The 14,395-nt window shown below is 41.7% G+C and overlaps 1 protein-coding gene across 3 annotated transcripts in view; it reads left to right on the forward strand.

Moving 5' to 3' along the window:
- Positions 1-2,846: 2,846 nt before the first annotated feature.
- Positions 2,847-14,395, forward strand: part of LOC140647681 (ras-related protein Rab-10-like) — a 32,192-nt gene continuing 20,643 nt past the window's right edge. For 2 of the 3 annotated variants that reach the window (XM_072852559.1, XM_072852558.1), the window contains exons 1-3: positions 2,847-3,140; positions 9,407-9,467; positions 10,560-10,698. In XM_072852559.1, coding sequence (XP_072708660.1) covers positions 2,972-3,140; positions 9,407-9,467; positions 10,560-10,698 — 369 coding nt within the window. In that variant the 5' untranslated portion in view covers positions 2,847-2,971. The remainder of the gene's footprint in view (positions 3,141-9,406; positions 9,468-10,559; positions 10,699-14,395) is intronic. The other variant, XM_072852557.1, reaches the window with a different exon arrangement.

Here is a 14,395-nt window from a genome sequence, read left to right on the forward strand (position 1 = left end):
TAGTCAGTGGTAAGAGATGGAAAGACTGTCCCCTTGTGGATAGGAATATGAGGAAAGTGATACTGTAACTCACTGATAGCAGCAGTAACCCTGGGCATTTGGAGTTTCGTTAAGAAATTAGCTAGAATCCTGCCTTGCACATTGCTCATAAATCAGGACTCGAATGTACAAAATACTATGGAGAGCCTTTTAATTTAAATTGGTTGGCCTGACAGACAGCAGAGGGTAAAGCCTGAGCTAATGTAGCATCGTTGCTAACACCATCAGTTCAGGCTATCACCTAAATCTAACTGCTGTAGGCAGCTGCAGCGTTGCCCTCATTTAAAGAAAGCTATTTTGTGAAGAACAGCTTCAGAGTAGAGAACGGGAGAGGACTCCACAATCAAGACAAAGTCTTATGGTGTGTCTATAAACCAACATGCTGCCCACATGCGTGCATCTGCCAAACCCATGCTAGAACATCCATCTACAGGGAGGAGCACCAGCCTTGTCCTGGCTCCTGCAGCCGCACTGACGGAGGGACTGGAGCAGGATTGATTCACAGCTGGCTGGAGACATCCGTCCATCGCTGCAAATGTTAGATTATCCATAAGTGTTACATATTCCCCACACATGTTGTCACCTCTGATCCGTGACAACTACCAGAAGATGCCTGATCCATGAGAACTACCAGAAGATGCTAGCACCCCATCATCGCTCAGATTTGGGATAATCAATGGTAGCTTCAAATTTCTGCATAAGGAAGCAGAACTTCACGGGCCTGCTGAGATAGCAGGGGATGTTTCTCATGGGAAGTGTTCTGGTTTATGAAGTCCAGTCCTTCCCTACTGCAGGCAGTTACAGCCTCCCTAACAAATTCAACTTGTTCTGCCTTTATTAAGATTTTTCTCCCAATTACCTCAATTGCAAGAATTTTCTGAAATATCATTAGAAACCTCACAATTTTTAGCTCGGCCATATTTGTGGTCAGTGTGTATCTATTCACTCCATTATCCTTTTATTTAAGCAGCTTTTTTCACCTCTTTATCATTTAATCCCTGATAGACAGTAATCATATGCCCTCCTAGCCTTTGTTAAACTAAGCAAGCCACATGCTTGCAGCTTTATTGTACAGGAAGGGCTCCCCAAATGCTTTCGTAAGATGACTGTGTCAGCTGAAAGTGTCCCGTAGGGTCAACTTTTTCCACCAACCGTCATTCAAGAGTGTATTCAGTCTTAGCAATACACAGCACTCCTCTGTCCCCAGTGGAAACACTTTGACTGATGCCTTCTTTGGCAGTACTGGCTTTTTTACACAGTCACATCTCAGAAATCACTCCTAAAGAGACCAGCTAACTCAGTAGTTGATTTATCAGCCATTTCTTACTGATTATTTCCCAACTTGTAGCAGAAATTCTCATTCTTCCAGCAACGAAGGAAACTGCACTGATTGAGAAACAAGCTGCTGCCACCCTTTGAAGATCTCCTACCACAAAGCCCTAAAGGTATATGGCTAACCGGTCTGGTACTGGCAAGCTGATGTGCAGGCTGGTGTGTGGTTCAGAGTGGGGTGATGGGGAAATAAACCTGAAAAAACTTGGCCTTTGATAAGAGGATGTCCTGAATTGTGCTAGGTGGAACTGAGTCATAAATTGTCCTCCACAAAAAGCGAGCATGTTACATCTACTGCTCTGTGATACGTGAATCCATCGAGGAGTTGCTTGAACGGTTGAAAGTGTCAAAGTCTGTGGGGAGTCATCACAGACCTGGGAAGTCACAAATATTTGTAAATGGCTATTAGCACTTTTAATTCAAAGCATATCCCATTCCTAAATTTATGACACTGGACGAGTTCAGTGTGCACATCGGCAAATGGCCAAGGCAAATGGCTTTATAATTTGGACAATGTGGGATTCTGGTAAAAACATTCAGACAAATGTGCATCAAGTCTACACTATAGACACACATTTTTTTGTGTATTACAGGTCACTTTGACTGTCAGATGAGAACAAACCAAAAGTGAAAAAGAGGAAATTCTTAAACCCTGTTTCCTCTGTCTGCCTTTAACGTTAGGAAGTAATGAGAAACCAGACTGTTTATTTCTGTACTTCACGGGGGAGTGTTACGTGGGTTGTGAAAGTTCCCTCTTTCCTCCCCGCTGATGAAACTTCATGAAAAAAAAGCACATCTTTGCATAATTTCATAATCCTAATTCAGGGCAGTGGCTGAAGCGCAGTGTGTGGAAGCCTGCACAGGATCTGCAAGAGGTCTAATGTGGCCCCACTGCACAGTTCAGCATGGCGATGGACACTGCGTGCAAGCGGCTGTCATAACCTGAAGCGCCTGTCAGTCATCTGAAGCGCCTGTCAGTCATCTGAAGCGGCTGTCACCTAGACGCAGTCGGTGGCCACTAAGGGAGAGCGAAGGCAAAGCCCGGAGAGGGTGGGCGAGCACAGTCCCGCTGCGTTAGCACAACAGAGCCGGCCACGGTGACCGCTCTGGGGCTGCTGCAGGCCGCAGGATCGGCGCACGGCACGGCATTACCTCACGTCAACCATTTTGGTCTCAGTTTTTGTCTTTTTAGCAATCACAGGAATTAAATAATTTAGAGCTTGACCGGTTTCGTATTTTCTATAGCACGTGCGCAGACTTTTGGCTGGCGGAACACGGCAACATTCAGGCAGATTGCAAAAGAAGCTGATAGATGCCTTTTTCTTCAAAACCGGTTTAAAAAGCCGACTTCGGCCCCACGCACCTCCTCGCCCCCTCCCCCGCAGCCCGGCACTCCACGGCAGCATCCGGGGCTCCGTGCGGCCCGTCCCACCTGTGCGGGGCGGGCGGCGGCGGCGCCCGGCCCCGGCCCAGCCGCCGGGCCCCCCCCCCACACCGCGGGCGGGGCAGCGCCCGCTCCCTCGCAGCGGGGCGGCCCACGGCGCTGCGGCCCCCGCCCCGCCCCGGCCCGGCCCGGCCCGGCCGGCACTCGGCGCCCGCCATGGCGGGGCTGGGGCAGGGGCAGGGCGGTGCGGGGAAGCCGCCGCTGCTGGTGAAAATCGTGATGGCCGGGGAGTCCTGCGTGGGGAAGACCTCCATCGTGCGGAGGTACACGGAGCCCGGCTCGCCGCCCGCCGGGGCTCCCACCTCCTCCTATCTGGCCACGATTGGTGAGTGACCGCGGGCCGGGGGCGGCCCCAAGCAGCCGGCCCTGCCGGCGCTCTCCCGCAGCCCCCGGGCTGGCACCTGCCCGTGTCCCCCGGGCGCACCCGGCGGCCTGCCGCCCCTCAGCTCCCGCGCCCCGTACCCCCCGGTGCCCGCCGGCCCGCCGCACGGCCCCCGCAGCCCTCCGCGAAGCGGGGCCCTGCCGGCCGGTGGCGGGCGGCTGTGTGGGCACGCCCGCGCTCGCCGCACGCCCCGAGGGACTGGCGTGTGTCCCAGTGGGCCGGCAGACGCCTGGGCGCCCGCTTCGCTCCCGCTCCTCACCCTCTCGTCCCCGGGTGCGCCTCACGCCCGCAGGCCGCGGGTGCACGGTTCAAACAGAACCTTCCCGGCACCGGCAGCTCGGCACTGCCTGTCTTGGAGATGTCAGATCTGCCTCCGTTAAGCTGTGGCGTGTGTCCAGCCGCGTCTGGCAACTCCAGCCTTTGCCGAGGTTTGCCAGGGTGTCAGGAAACATGTTCCCCTGGCTCCAGAGCCTCTCTGTGCTGGCTGTTACACTGTCCTTGCTGTTTGTCTGGGGCATTTGGAACCTACTCTTTTTCTTTAAGCTTATGAAGACAACTTCTTTCTTACTGTTTCTTATTGCCCACGACTCCACACGGAGGCCCTGTTGCTGCACGCCGGTGTGGGTGTCGAGAAAATGATATCTACCTCAAAAAGTTGTCAGACATCAGTTCCTCCGTCTTTCATGCTAGAAAGGGATTTAACTCTGTGCTAATAATTTTAATGGTATAAAGTCAAGATATCTTCTACTGTAGGTAGCCACGTGCGTGATTATTAAAGCAGAGCCATTGCTGTGATGAAAATAATTAGCCCTGCCAGACCCAGGCGGTTTTGTGCTGCACCAGCATGCTGCCTTCCCCGGCACCGCTGCAGATGGGGGTGATGGGGAACTCCCCACTGCCGTGGTACGCCAGCCCCACGGTGCCATGGGGAACGGCAAGTTGGCTGTCCACATGCTGAAAACCGGGTCATCAGCATGAAAACATGTAATGTGAGTGCGGTGGTTTGATTTGCTGTGGTGATTTCCCCAATTTCTGACTGGGAAGTTAAATTTTTAAAAGTTTGCGTGCGTGTAAGAATTCTTCTTTTTCATTTTCTGTGCTCTTGAAGAGAGAGTTAAAGTATGCACAAGAAGTTGTGTGTTCCTGCATTTGGAATATGCGTGGCTCTTTTATACATTTTTCAATATGGGAGTTGGCTTAACTGAGTAAATAACAGATAGTAGCTGTGGCAGCAGTTGTTCCAGGGAATACTTAATGTACGTGAGATGACTTGACCTGGCCACATAAGAACAGCTGAACTTAAACCACTTTTTATTTTCTTGCCCATTCTTGCAAAGCAGCTTCTGAAACCAACACGAACAAAAAGGGAAGAACGCAGCTAGCAGTAAAGTCATGAAATTGGTCTTTATAACAGGCAGCTTGTTACCAGGCTTAGCAAGGAGCCCCAAAGAATGGCCGTGAAAATAAACATCAGCTTTGTTGATGCGTTTTATATGGAACATAGATTCCTGACTGTGAGGTTACTATTCTGAGACACAATTGCTTTTACTCTCAATTCAGTCCACTGCGGAGTCAAAAACTCTTGTATGGTGATGATATTAAGAATATATTCTCCAAGCTGTAGGTTGAAATAGTTTAAGGAATAGTTAAGATAAAAGAGTTTTGTGATAGTTATGGACTGAGATTAACCTTATTAATTTTATTACTGTTCCTGAAACTTATTCTTGAGAGATTTAAAAACTTTTTAAACAAATGTTTATCTGAAATGTAAATGAATCATCCAAATGTGGTATTTGTTACCTGAATGTGATTTTAAAGTTATTTCTGAAATACTGTGTTCCATTTAATTCCATTTTAGGAGGTGTATTAGAGCTTAGACTTTTAAAACGAATGGGATTGTGCATGATGGCTTCCAAAAGAGTAATGTTGGAAGTGGAAGTTTCTTTTTCATGAAGACAGCTACAACCAAGAGCATGGCCTATAGGTTGTGGCCTGTAAAACGGTGTAAAGGAAGAAGACACGATGCAGTGGTTTTTCTGTTAGTTATGTCTTCTCTCTCTTTGACACCGTGAAAACAAATAACTGTTTTCATCCGGATGCCTGTTTCATACAAGCTCAGTCAAATGATCCCTATCTGTCAGGCAGCCTATTGAATGCTCATCTGATGTTAATTGATTTTTCACCCTACCTGTCCACCTGGAATGGTGACTTGAGTAGAGGGAAGATTATCCAGGCTGTGCAGTCTCTCAGCCATTCGAGTTCCCTGACAAAATCATGTGCCACCACCTTCTGTAGTGGCAAAGGGTCATAGGCACAGAAGTTAAAAGGTTGTTGAAAGTCTCATTTCTGTGTCATCATGAATCACAGGTTTGTGTTACTGGGAAAAAATCCTAGTGCTATTGCAGGGGAAAAAAAACCCCAAACGTTTTGTAGTAGGCTCCAGTAGTAGTGACCTTTTCTAAAATTATGCACTTTATGGGGATAAAACAAAAAGCATCCACAGTAAATTTTCATGGAAAGCTTTTTATGCAGCACTTAAACACTCAAGGCTGGGTGCCCTTCCTCATCTTCAATTACGCAGTTTGGGTAAATTATAAGCAGTTATAGTTTTCTAATTAAACTTATACGCATCATAAGGCAGATGCATTGTATTATGAATAGACTATAAAGAATAAATGTTTTTGTTTAAACAATGGCATTGCATATAAAGCCATAGAGAAAGTTTATGAACAAAAAAACCCCTTGTATGCAAGCGAACAGGATTGTGATCTCACAGGCTGTGAGGTTGTTATTTTGCTGTATTACGGTGGCTGTGGTTCCGCAGCACACGTTTTCTGTGAGAAACATTTCTGTAGAGGTGTGAGTCCTCCCAAAGCTGTCATAGTTGAAAGTGGTGCAACTCCCAATTTAGGATTAAAAAACAAAAAAAAGATAAGTTTTGACTTTTTCCTCAGAAGGAAACTTTTGCTTTTTAATGCCTATATTTAAAAATAAAAATATTTATTAAGAGTGAAGTTGCAAATTCAAGTGATTTATGCATTTATTTGTAATGCACGATGAATAAGAGAACCAGCTCTGAAGTCTGTGTAGATTCCCTGATACTTACTTTAGAAGGAAATAGTTAATCAACAAAAATGAACCATATTGAAGGTAAACATGTCTTGTGTTAACAACACCAGTAGTAATCCGCATCTTAATTCTTTTTTATTTTTTTGTTGTTTTTTTTTTTTTTACAAGGCTGGATTTTTTGTCACTCTTACTTTCCTAACAAACCATCTTATCCCATGAGTTGCTTTTCTTACCAAAACAGTAATTATCAGTACTTGTGACTGCTCAGTTACCACTCTGCTTCAGATATTCCTTGACATGTACAGGAAAAGAGTCTGATTCAAGTAATGCGCCAACAGCTAGTAAGGGTTAAGCATGGTAGGAATAACATGGTGGAACCTCAACCCACAACGTCTCACTGGGCACTTGCCCAGCTTGGGCACAGGAGTTGATACCAACTGCTTCCCTGGTTCCAGAGATGAAGACGCTGTGTGACAGTAAGTGGGCTAGGTAGAACCTGCACCTGGGCACGTACCACCCTCTGTCCATGCTATCACTGTTGCATCCTGCTAAGCTGCTCAAACTCACGTTTTCTCTGCATAGACATCTTTTTTTTTTTTTTGGCCTTTTGTATCAGGAACTTGCCAGTCGTATTGGGGTGAAAAGTATGTTGTAATTTTCTAGGCCATCTGTAAAAGACCTCTTTGAAGAGGACTTTTGCAGATGGCCAAAGACTATTTTATAGATTCTGAGGGAAGAGAGGGGCAATTCACAGCTGAATTCTCCTGTGGCTGACTATTTTGATGCTTTTTAGACCTAATTGTCTTTAAGGTGCCTCAGTCCTAATATGGGCATATTTATTACCTGGAATATAAAGAAAATAAATTAATCTCATGGCTATAAAACTTGGAAATGACAACTAGAATTTGAACTTGTACCCAGCATACCCCTTCTTGGTTTTATTTGACAGCTTAAAAGAAGCAAGTACAAGCTGTTGCATTCAAATAACATTTATCTCAAGAGCAGTAATCAATGCTCGCTTTGTTATGTTGATCATGTTGTATAATACATGGGCCTAAAAGCATCTGAAATCTGTGAGCTGTCTTTGGCATTGTATTTCTCATTTTTCTTTTCTGTCTTTCCAATTTGCTAAGTTTGCTGGAAATTTCATATAAAGACATGAACAATTCATGCATGCAGAACATATTGACTTCTGTTTTTCACTAACATTCATTGACCCTTTAGGTCAATAAATTTCGAAGTTGACTTAAGAAGTCAATAAGCCTTATTTTAATTTAGATTAAGTTTTAGTCTGATTCAGCACTCTGCTTCCCTTTTTATAAATAAAAAAAAGCTTATAGCAATTTATTATTAAAATGTATGTCAACTAAGAACTGTTTCCTATAGGTCTGGGAATCCTTGGCTGGATTATAATTTTTTGCTGTATTCCCAACACACCATTTGAAAGTGACATTCCAGCCTCCCAGTGCGTACTCTGTCACTCTCAACTGCTCTAACATCAATTGTAGAAAGTGATACAGGTAATTAAACAAAACCATGTGAATTTCGGGAGCAAATGTTTTCCATCACGTTGGAATTTCACCTTACATGAGCAAATTTGACTTAAATTACATTTCCATCTGACATTATTAATTCCATCAAGGAAGCTTTGTGTAATATTAATTACAGATACCAATTATATTATTTCATCTTTCCTTTCCATTGGAGCTTCAATGAAATTTCATCAAGTGAAGGACATGATTATCATAATAATTTTAAAAAGCCACCTAAACTCTTTTACCACATGCACACGAAAATGTTAATAGCATTGGAATCATGCATGTGAGAGTGTACTTGTCAAAGTTTTGTGCACAATACATCCATCTGGAAAAAGGAAGGGAGCTTTTCCTCTACTGCATTTTTGGTTTACTGCCATAGATGCTTTCCTTTGATAAAGTAATTTGGCAGACAGGTTCTTACAGAAATCAGTGCTATGGTATTAACTTAAAATATTTGTGCTTTTTCAATCTGTTTAGTTCTTTCAAATGACATACTACTGGTGAAAAGCCACTCTGAAGTCATGTTAAGTAGCCATATTTTGCCCTTACGGAGTTTTGACCATGCAGTATGGCCAGCTATCGCAATGTCACCTTAACTTCACTTAATATAATTGACAAAAATAGCCTTATTGTTTTTCAGTGGGAAAAAAAAATGAGCAGAGAAATTATCAAATGGTGTTTCAAATTTCAGCAATAAAATAATTGGGGAAAAAAAAAGGTTAACTGTGAGGAAATGCATCACTCTAAGATAGCAGCTGATAGCTGGCAGATTCTAATATAAAGACTGGAGCTTCAACAACCCATAAATCCAGGTATCATCTACCACATCTGGAGTACTAATTTGATAATATAATAAAGGAAAACACTATAAATTATAAGGAAAGTATCTTTGAGGAAAGATCTGTAGCGTATGTAGAGACAACAGTCTGCACTAATTTCAAGTGCTAATGCTTGATTTTAGCATTAGCACTCTGGATCTGGAATGCACAGTGATTAAAGCTGTAGAGACAATCGTCTTCATTTTGAATGAAATCAAGTATACGTTTGTCTTTGCACTTAACTAATACAGCTAATTCCAATTCCTGTTCATGTAACCCTGGATATATTTTTTTAGGGATTTGGAAGTAAGGACAGAAAAATGGTGTTGTGCATGTAACAGCTTTGTAAGCATTTCTACCTCCCCATTCCTAGCTGCCACGCTGTTGTGATGAAACTGGAAACACCTGAAATCACCAATATATTTGCCAAGTAGTATTGTGCATAGGCCGTGAAACTGCTGTCACTTGCCTGTTCATGGAAATACCTACGTGTAGTTTCAGAGTATCTGCACCTTAGCTTTTACCTGCCCCTCCATTGCTTTGTATTGGCATTGCTTTGTATTGTATTTGTGTAATGCATTGGCACATAGTTGTTTTCACCATTGAATAATTTCCTTTTACAGCTTCCATTTTGAATGTATATGGTTGGCTAGTTATTCTTTGTTTGATATAGTTGCTTTTCACTTTCTGTTCAAAATTGCACGATAACTAGAGCTAAGAAACAATCTTCAAAGGGAATCCATGTTATTATGAGAAATGTTACAGATTTTCTTCTTTCTTCTAGGCATTGATTTTAAAGTAAAGCCAGTAACATTTAATGATACAAGAGTGAAACTTCAAATATGGTAAGTTTTAATTTATATCAGAAATGAGAGCCACCTAAATTGCATTACAGCATGAAAAATCTCATCTGCTTTTAATTGTGTGTCTTCCTAAAGTGCAGTTGTTCCTACTAGGTCATTTTAAAATTTGAATTTGGCCTAGGGGAGCATATTTTTTGGAGCAACTAATGGAAGTTAAAAAGAGGGTTGTTGCTAGGTTGCTTTAACAGTAAAACTTGCAGCATACAAACAATGCAGATCTATGATCCATATTAAGTAAATTTAATTGTATGGGAACATTGAGGGAAGTGACAAAGCAAGAAAATTTTACATTTCATTACCCATCAAATGCATGTTCAAAAGGGTCACCAAGAGAAAGCTAGTAAGATGAATCTTTGGGAACCTACAGCCTATTTTTTTTTTCTTGAAGTTTCTCTAAAGGCTATATAGGGCTACTGACAGCCATCTCTCAAGGCATCCAGTACTGAAGATTATCTCTATTTACCAGTATTTAACTTCTCAAGGAGTAACTCTGTACATTAATTATCTGACCAGTATTAGATCTGCAGTTACTCCATTTCAGGTTTTAATAGAAAAGTCTTGGAGGCTTGTTTGCAGCTTTCTTAAGGCATAATTATGTGTAGGAATCTCTGCATCCCTGTATTTTATGGCTTTTTCCCAAAACCTACCTTCCATCTAAACCAGCTTACTGTCTGTGTCACAGTTTAAAAAGGGCTTGTCAGCATATGGGATGTCATCTGACTCCTGCAGTACTTGTACTCTAGGGTTTTTTAATCACCTGAGTTGTACTGATCTGAATGATTATGTACATAAAGAAGCAATGGTGGACTTGAAATTACACTCAGACTTCAACCACTGGTTTAGCTTCCCCAGTAGGGCTGTATTATTCAGAATAAATTTCCAGTGTATTTATTTCACTGCTGTATCTGGCACCCAGATTCTCTCTCATCCTTATCTTTTCTCGTTCCTTTCATGTTAGGGTACACCATTCAAAATTTGGACAATACTTCTTAAAATAAAGTTATTTTTCTTGGGGGTTCTGCAGTTTGATCATCTTTTGTTTGTGTGTGTGTGATTTCTTACAATTTCTTTCAGGGATACTGCTGGCCAGGAACGATTCCATACACTTAGTACTAGCTATTTTCGTGGCGCACAAGGCTTTGTTCTCGTATATGACATTACAAATCTGGACAGTTTTCGAAGTATAACAAGCTGGATGAAAGACATACATGAGGTAAATATATCTAACAGTGGTTCATCTCTTAATGAAGGTAGTTAATGAGTTACTGCAGTTAATGTTTTAAATGATTGCATAAAATTTATTCTTGTTCCTTGAGCTGTATGTTTCTAACCAGACTTTCTTACATTTAACTCGGCACACAGCATGATAGTAGGATTACTGTTATCTGAAACTGGAATACAGTGTAGATTATGGAGGCCCAGCCCATGGGGACGCAGGAGTGTTTTCTGAAATATTTTTAAAACATAGCTTCCAATCCAGTTTTGCGGATGGAAGCTATGCTGAGTTATATGTGCTTTTGTCACTGCAGTGGCTACACACAAGCCAATCTCCATGAGCTCATCCCAGGATTTTAATTGGCTTCCATGTCAAAATTTGGTATCACAGCCAGTGATTTCCATTTCCTAATTTCAGTACTTTAGTGTAGTTACCTCATCCCAAGAATCAAAAGAAACAAATAAAATTAAACATCCCCTTTGTCCTTGCTGGATATTCCCTTTGAGAGGATGGTTTCAAGAGGGAGGAACTGGGGGAAGAAAAGGAGAATTCCTTTTTGGTGGCAGTGAGTTGTTTGATTAGCTCAGCTGCTTGTGGTACTGCAGCCAGAAACACGTGCTTTCATGTGACGTAGGAAGTGATTCAACAGCATGTGGCTGCCAGACGGGGAGTGTGTTCCCAGCTCCCTTCCTCCTCCTGAACGTTGGCTCCCACTGTGCTGCTTCTGGAGCTTGTCAGAGCCCTCTGAGGTTCAATCTGACTTTCTAACGTCGTAGAAAACTAACACAGCAAAACCAGTTGGATGGTTTTCTGCTCCATCAGTGAGTTTAAGAGGTTCATAGAAAGGTCTGATAGTTATTGGAGTTGGCACAAGGTAAACAGGTAGGAGTAAGAAGGCCAGGAGAAGAACGTGTGGGAACAATGTGAGCGAGGAACCAGGGAGGGAGGAGTGGGCAAACCCTTAGACATCAGATGATTCAGCTGCCTGTAGCCCTGTACCTTGAGTCTTTATTGCTAGGTCTCTCTTGATGTGTTCTCTGTTAGGTAGATGTAGGTCGGTTTTAGTATAGAATAGTTCTGTTGGAAGGGACCTACAGTGATCATCCAGTCCAACTGCCTGACCAATTCAGGGCTGACCAAAAGTTAAAGCATGTTATTAAGGGCATTGTCCAAATGCCTCTTAAATACTGACAGGCTTGGGGCGTCGACCACCTCTCTAGGAGGCCTGTTCCAGTGTTTGACCACCCTCTCGGTAAAGAAATGTTTCCTAATGTCCAGTCTAAACCTCCCCTGGTGCAGCTTTCAACCGTTCCCATGTGTCCTGTCACTGGATACCAGGGAGAAGAGATCAGCCCCTCCCTCTCCATTTCCCCTCCTTAGAAGCTGTAGAGAGCAATCAGATTGCCCTAAGCAGTAGCATGGAAGTTTGTAGTTAGCATGCTTGTATAAGTTAGTATGCTTGTGTAAGAATCCAAGCAAGATAGTGCTCTTTGTTGATTAAAATCAAGTAAACATTCAGGCAATTTTTGTAATACTCTGTGAATTGACAGGAATATGACATGATGGATGGGAGAGTTCATCTTGGGAAAGTGGGCTCAAAATAAAACCATCAAACGCATCCTTTTCTCTCTTCACAGCTTCAGTATGCAGATGAATTAATGAACTACACATGGTCATATATCCAATAATATATACATAGGGTATCTTACACTCTTGGTAAAACATTACATTTATGTGACATCAGTATTAAGAGCATTACTATGGTGACCTAGTACATCATTATCCTTGACCTTAGAGCCATCTTAAAAGTCTCAGTGGCAACAGAGCCTAACTTCAGTAATGTGTTACAGAGGAGATTTGATGATACAGTGTTCTTACTGGCTTGCCTGCGCACACTTCAAACTAACACACGTGTTTTATGACTTCGTTAAGAAAAGCGTGTGCCCTTCTCCTGTTAGGCAAACCAACAGTCACAGCTAGATATGCCCCCGGTTGTACAGTTTCATGATTAGCTAAGATTTAACTCAGCACACAATATGATAGTAGGTTTACTGTTATCTGAAGCTGAAAATGTAGATTATCCATATATATCCATGTATATATATATATGCATATATCTGTGTGTATAAATTTATATATAAAATACTGATCTGTCTTCACACTGCCTCCAAAGGGGTCGTTTTGTCCTGTCATCTTTAATTAGATCAAGAGGATGGTTGATTCAGTGGGCTACAATGCACAATCATAAACACAAAGAAGGTATCAGGACTGTATGGCTAGGGCAGAGGGAAGGTTGGGACTAGCTCTTGTAGCCACCATGCAGGCTTAGATCTGCTTCAGTCAATCAGGAAATCACACCTGCACAAGCCTGCTTTCTGTTCCTGACACTTAAAAGCTTTCGTGTAAACATACTCAAGCAATTAATATTTAGATTGTTTACTCTTAACCCCTGAAGGTACTTTGTTAGTTTAAAATTTAAAAAATTGAAAAATACTCAATTTAAAACAATTTCTGGGAATGTAAATTGCATGATTGATTGTACCAATCTCAAAACTAGCAATTAGTGAGTGTTGTAATAGAGATAGATAATAATAAAAAATTTAATTTAGTCCTAGTGGGATATCAATTTCTGAAGTGTCTTGGTGAAAATATATGGGGCCATTCATTGCAAAAGAAGTAGTTTTAAGCAATAACTGTTAAAACACAGGGCATTTCATGAAAATTAATTACTTACTGGAGGTTGGTGACATTCCCTGCATTTGCTTTGGTCTATGAATGCAAACCAGTATTTAATTCCCCACAAATGCCCAGTATCAAAGTGGCTGTTGCTACAGTATTCTTTAAAATATGCAAGCAAATAAAAATTAAATAAAATTTTAAAAGTGAAACAGATACAGGTTTCATTAAACACCAGACTAATAGGTAATGTAAAGCATGCACCTGAACCAATCAAACAGGATTTTTTGAGACAATTCAGTTACTACATTACGCTCTCATTTTTTAATTCTTTGTACATAGAGATTTTAAACAGAAAGTTTTAAAAAAATCTGTTCAGTGTGCTAAGCCGTTTTTACAATAGTTGAAAATAACAATTAAGCAATTTAGCATTCCTAAAAACTCCATTGCTTTTATAAAAACTGGCCAGTCAGTGCTATTGCAATCAGATTACCAGTAATGTTCTCATTGTATTTCAATTATTTTAAGTGTGGAATACAGCAACTCTGCTATTAAAAATGAATTATTGTTCAAGGAAGTTCAAGACACAAATATGCTGCCATATCTGTATTGTTGTAAAATTTGTGTTCAGAACTAGAGGAAACTAAGTAACATGACTGTACTTAAAAAGCTTACTAGCAAATTATACTCACAGATTAATATCTTAGAACATTATTGGCAAATCCAGTACGGGTATATTGGATTTGTAATGCACTCATTAGGAGCATGATAATTGCGGAAAAATTACTTTAGAACCTGAAACCATTCTTTATTTGTAGGATTGCGGGTCATGTCCAATTTATTAAGGTGTTCCTCTTGTCTGCTGACATGGCTTTTAGCTATTGTATGCAGCTGTTCTGACAGGCTGATTCTGTTTGGTCTTGAAAAATTAAATGCAAGTAACTGTGTACCAAATCCATTTGCAGAAAACAGTTCTTTCCAGGATGTTTTGAACAAGATTCCAGCTAGCATATTGGCA

Source organism: Ciconia boyciana, chromosome 2 (assembly GCF_034638445.1).
Source record: "Ciconia boyciana chromosome 2, ASM3463844v1, whole genome shotgun sequence".
NCBI classification, from domain to species: Eukaryota; Metazoa; Chordata; class Aves; order Ciconiiformes; family Ciconiidae; genus Ciconia; species Ciconia boyciana.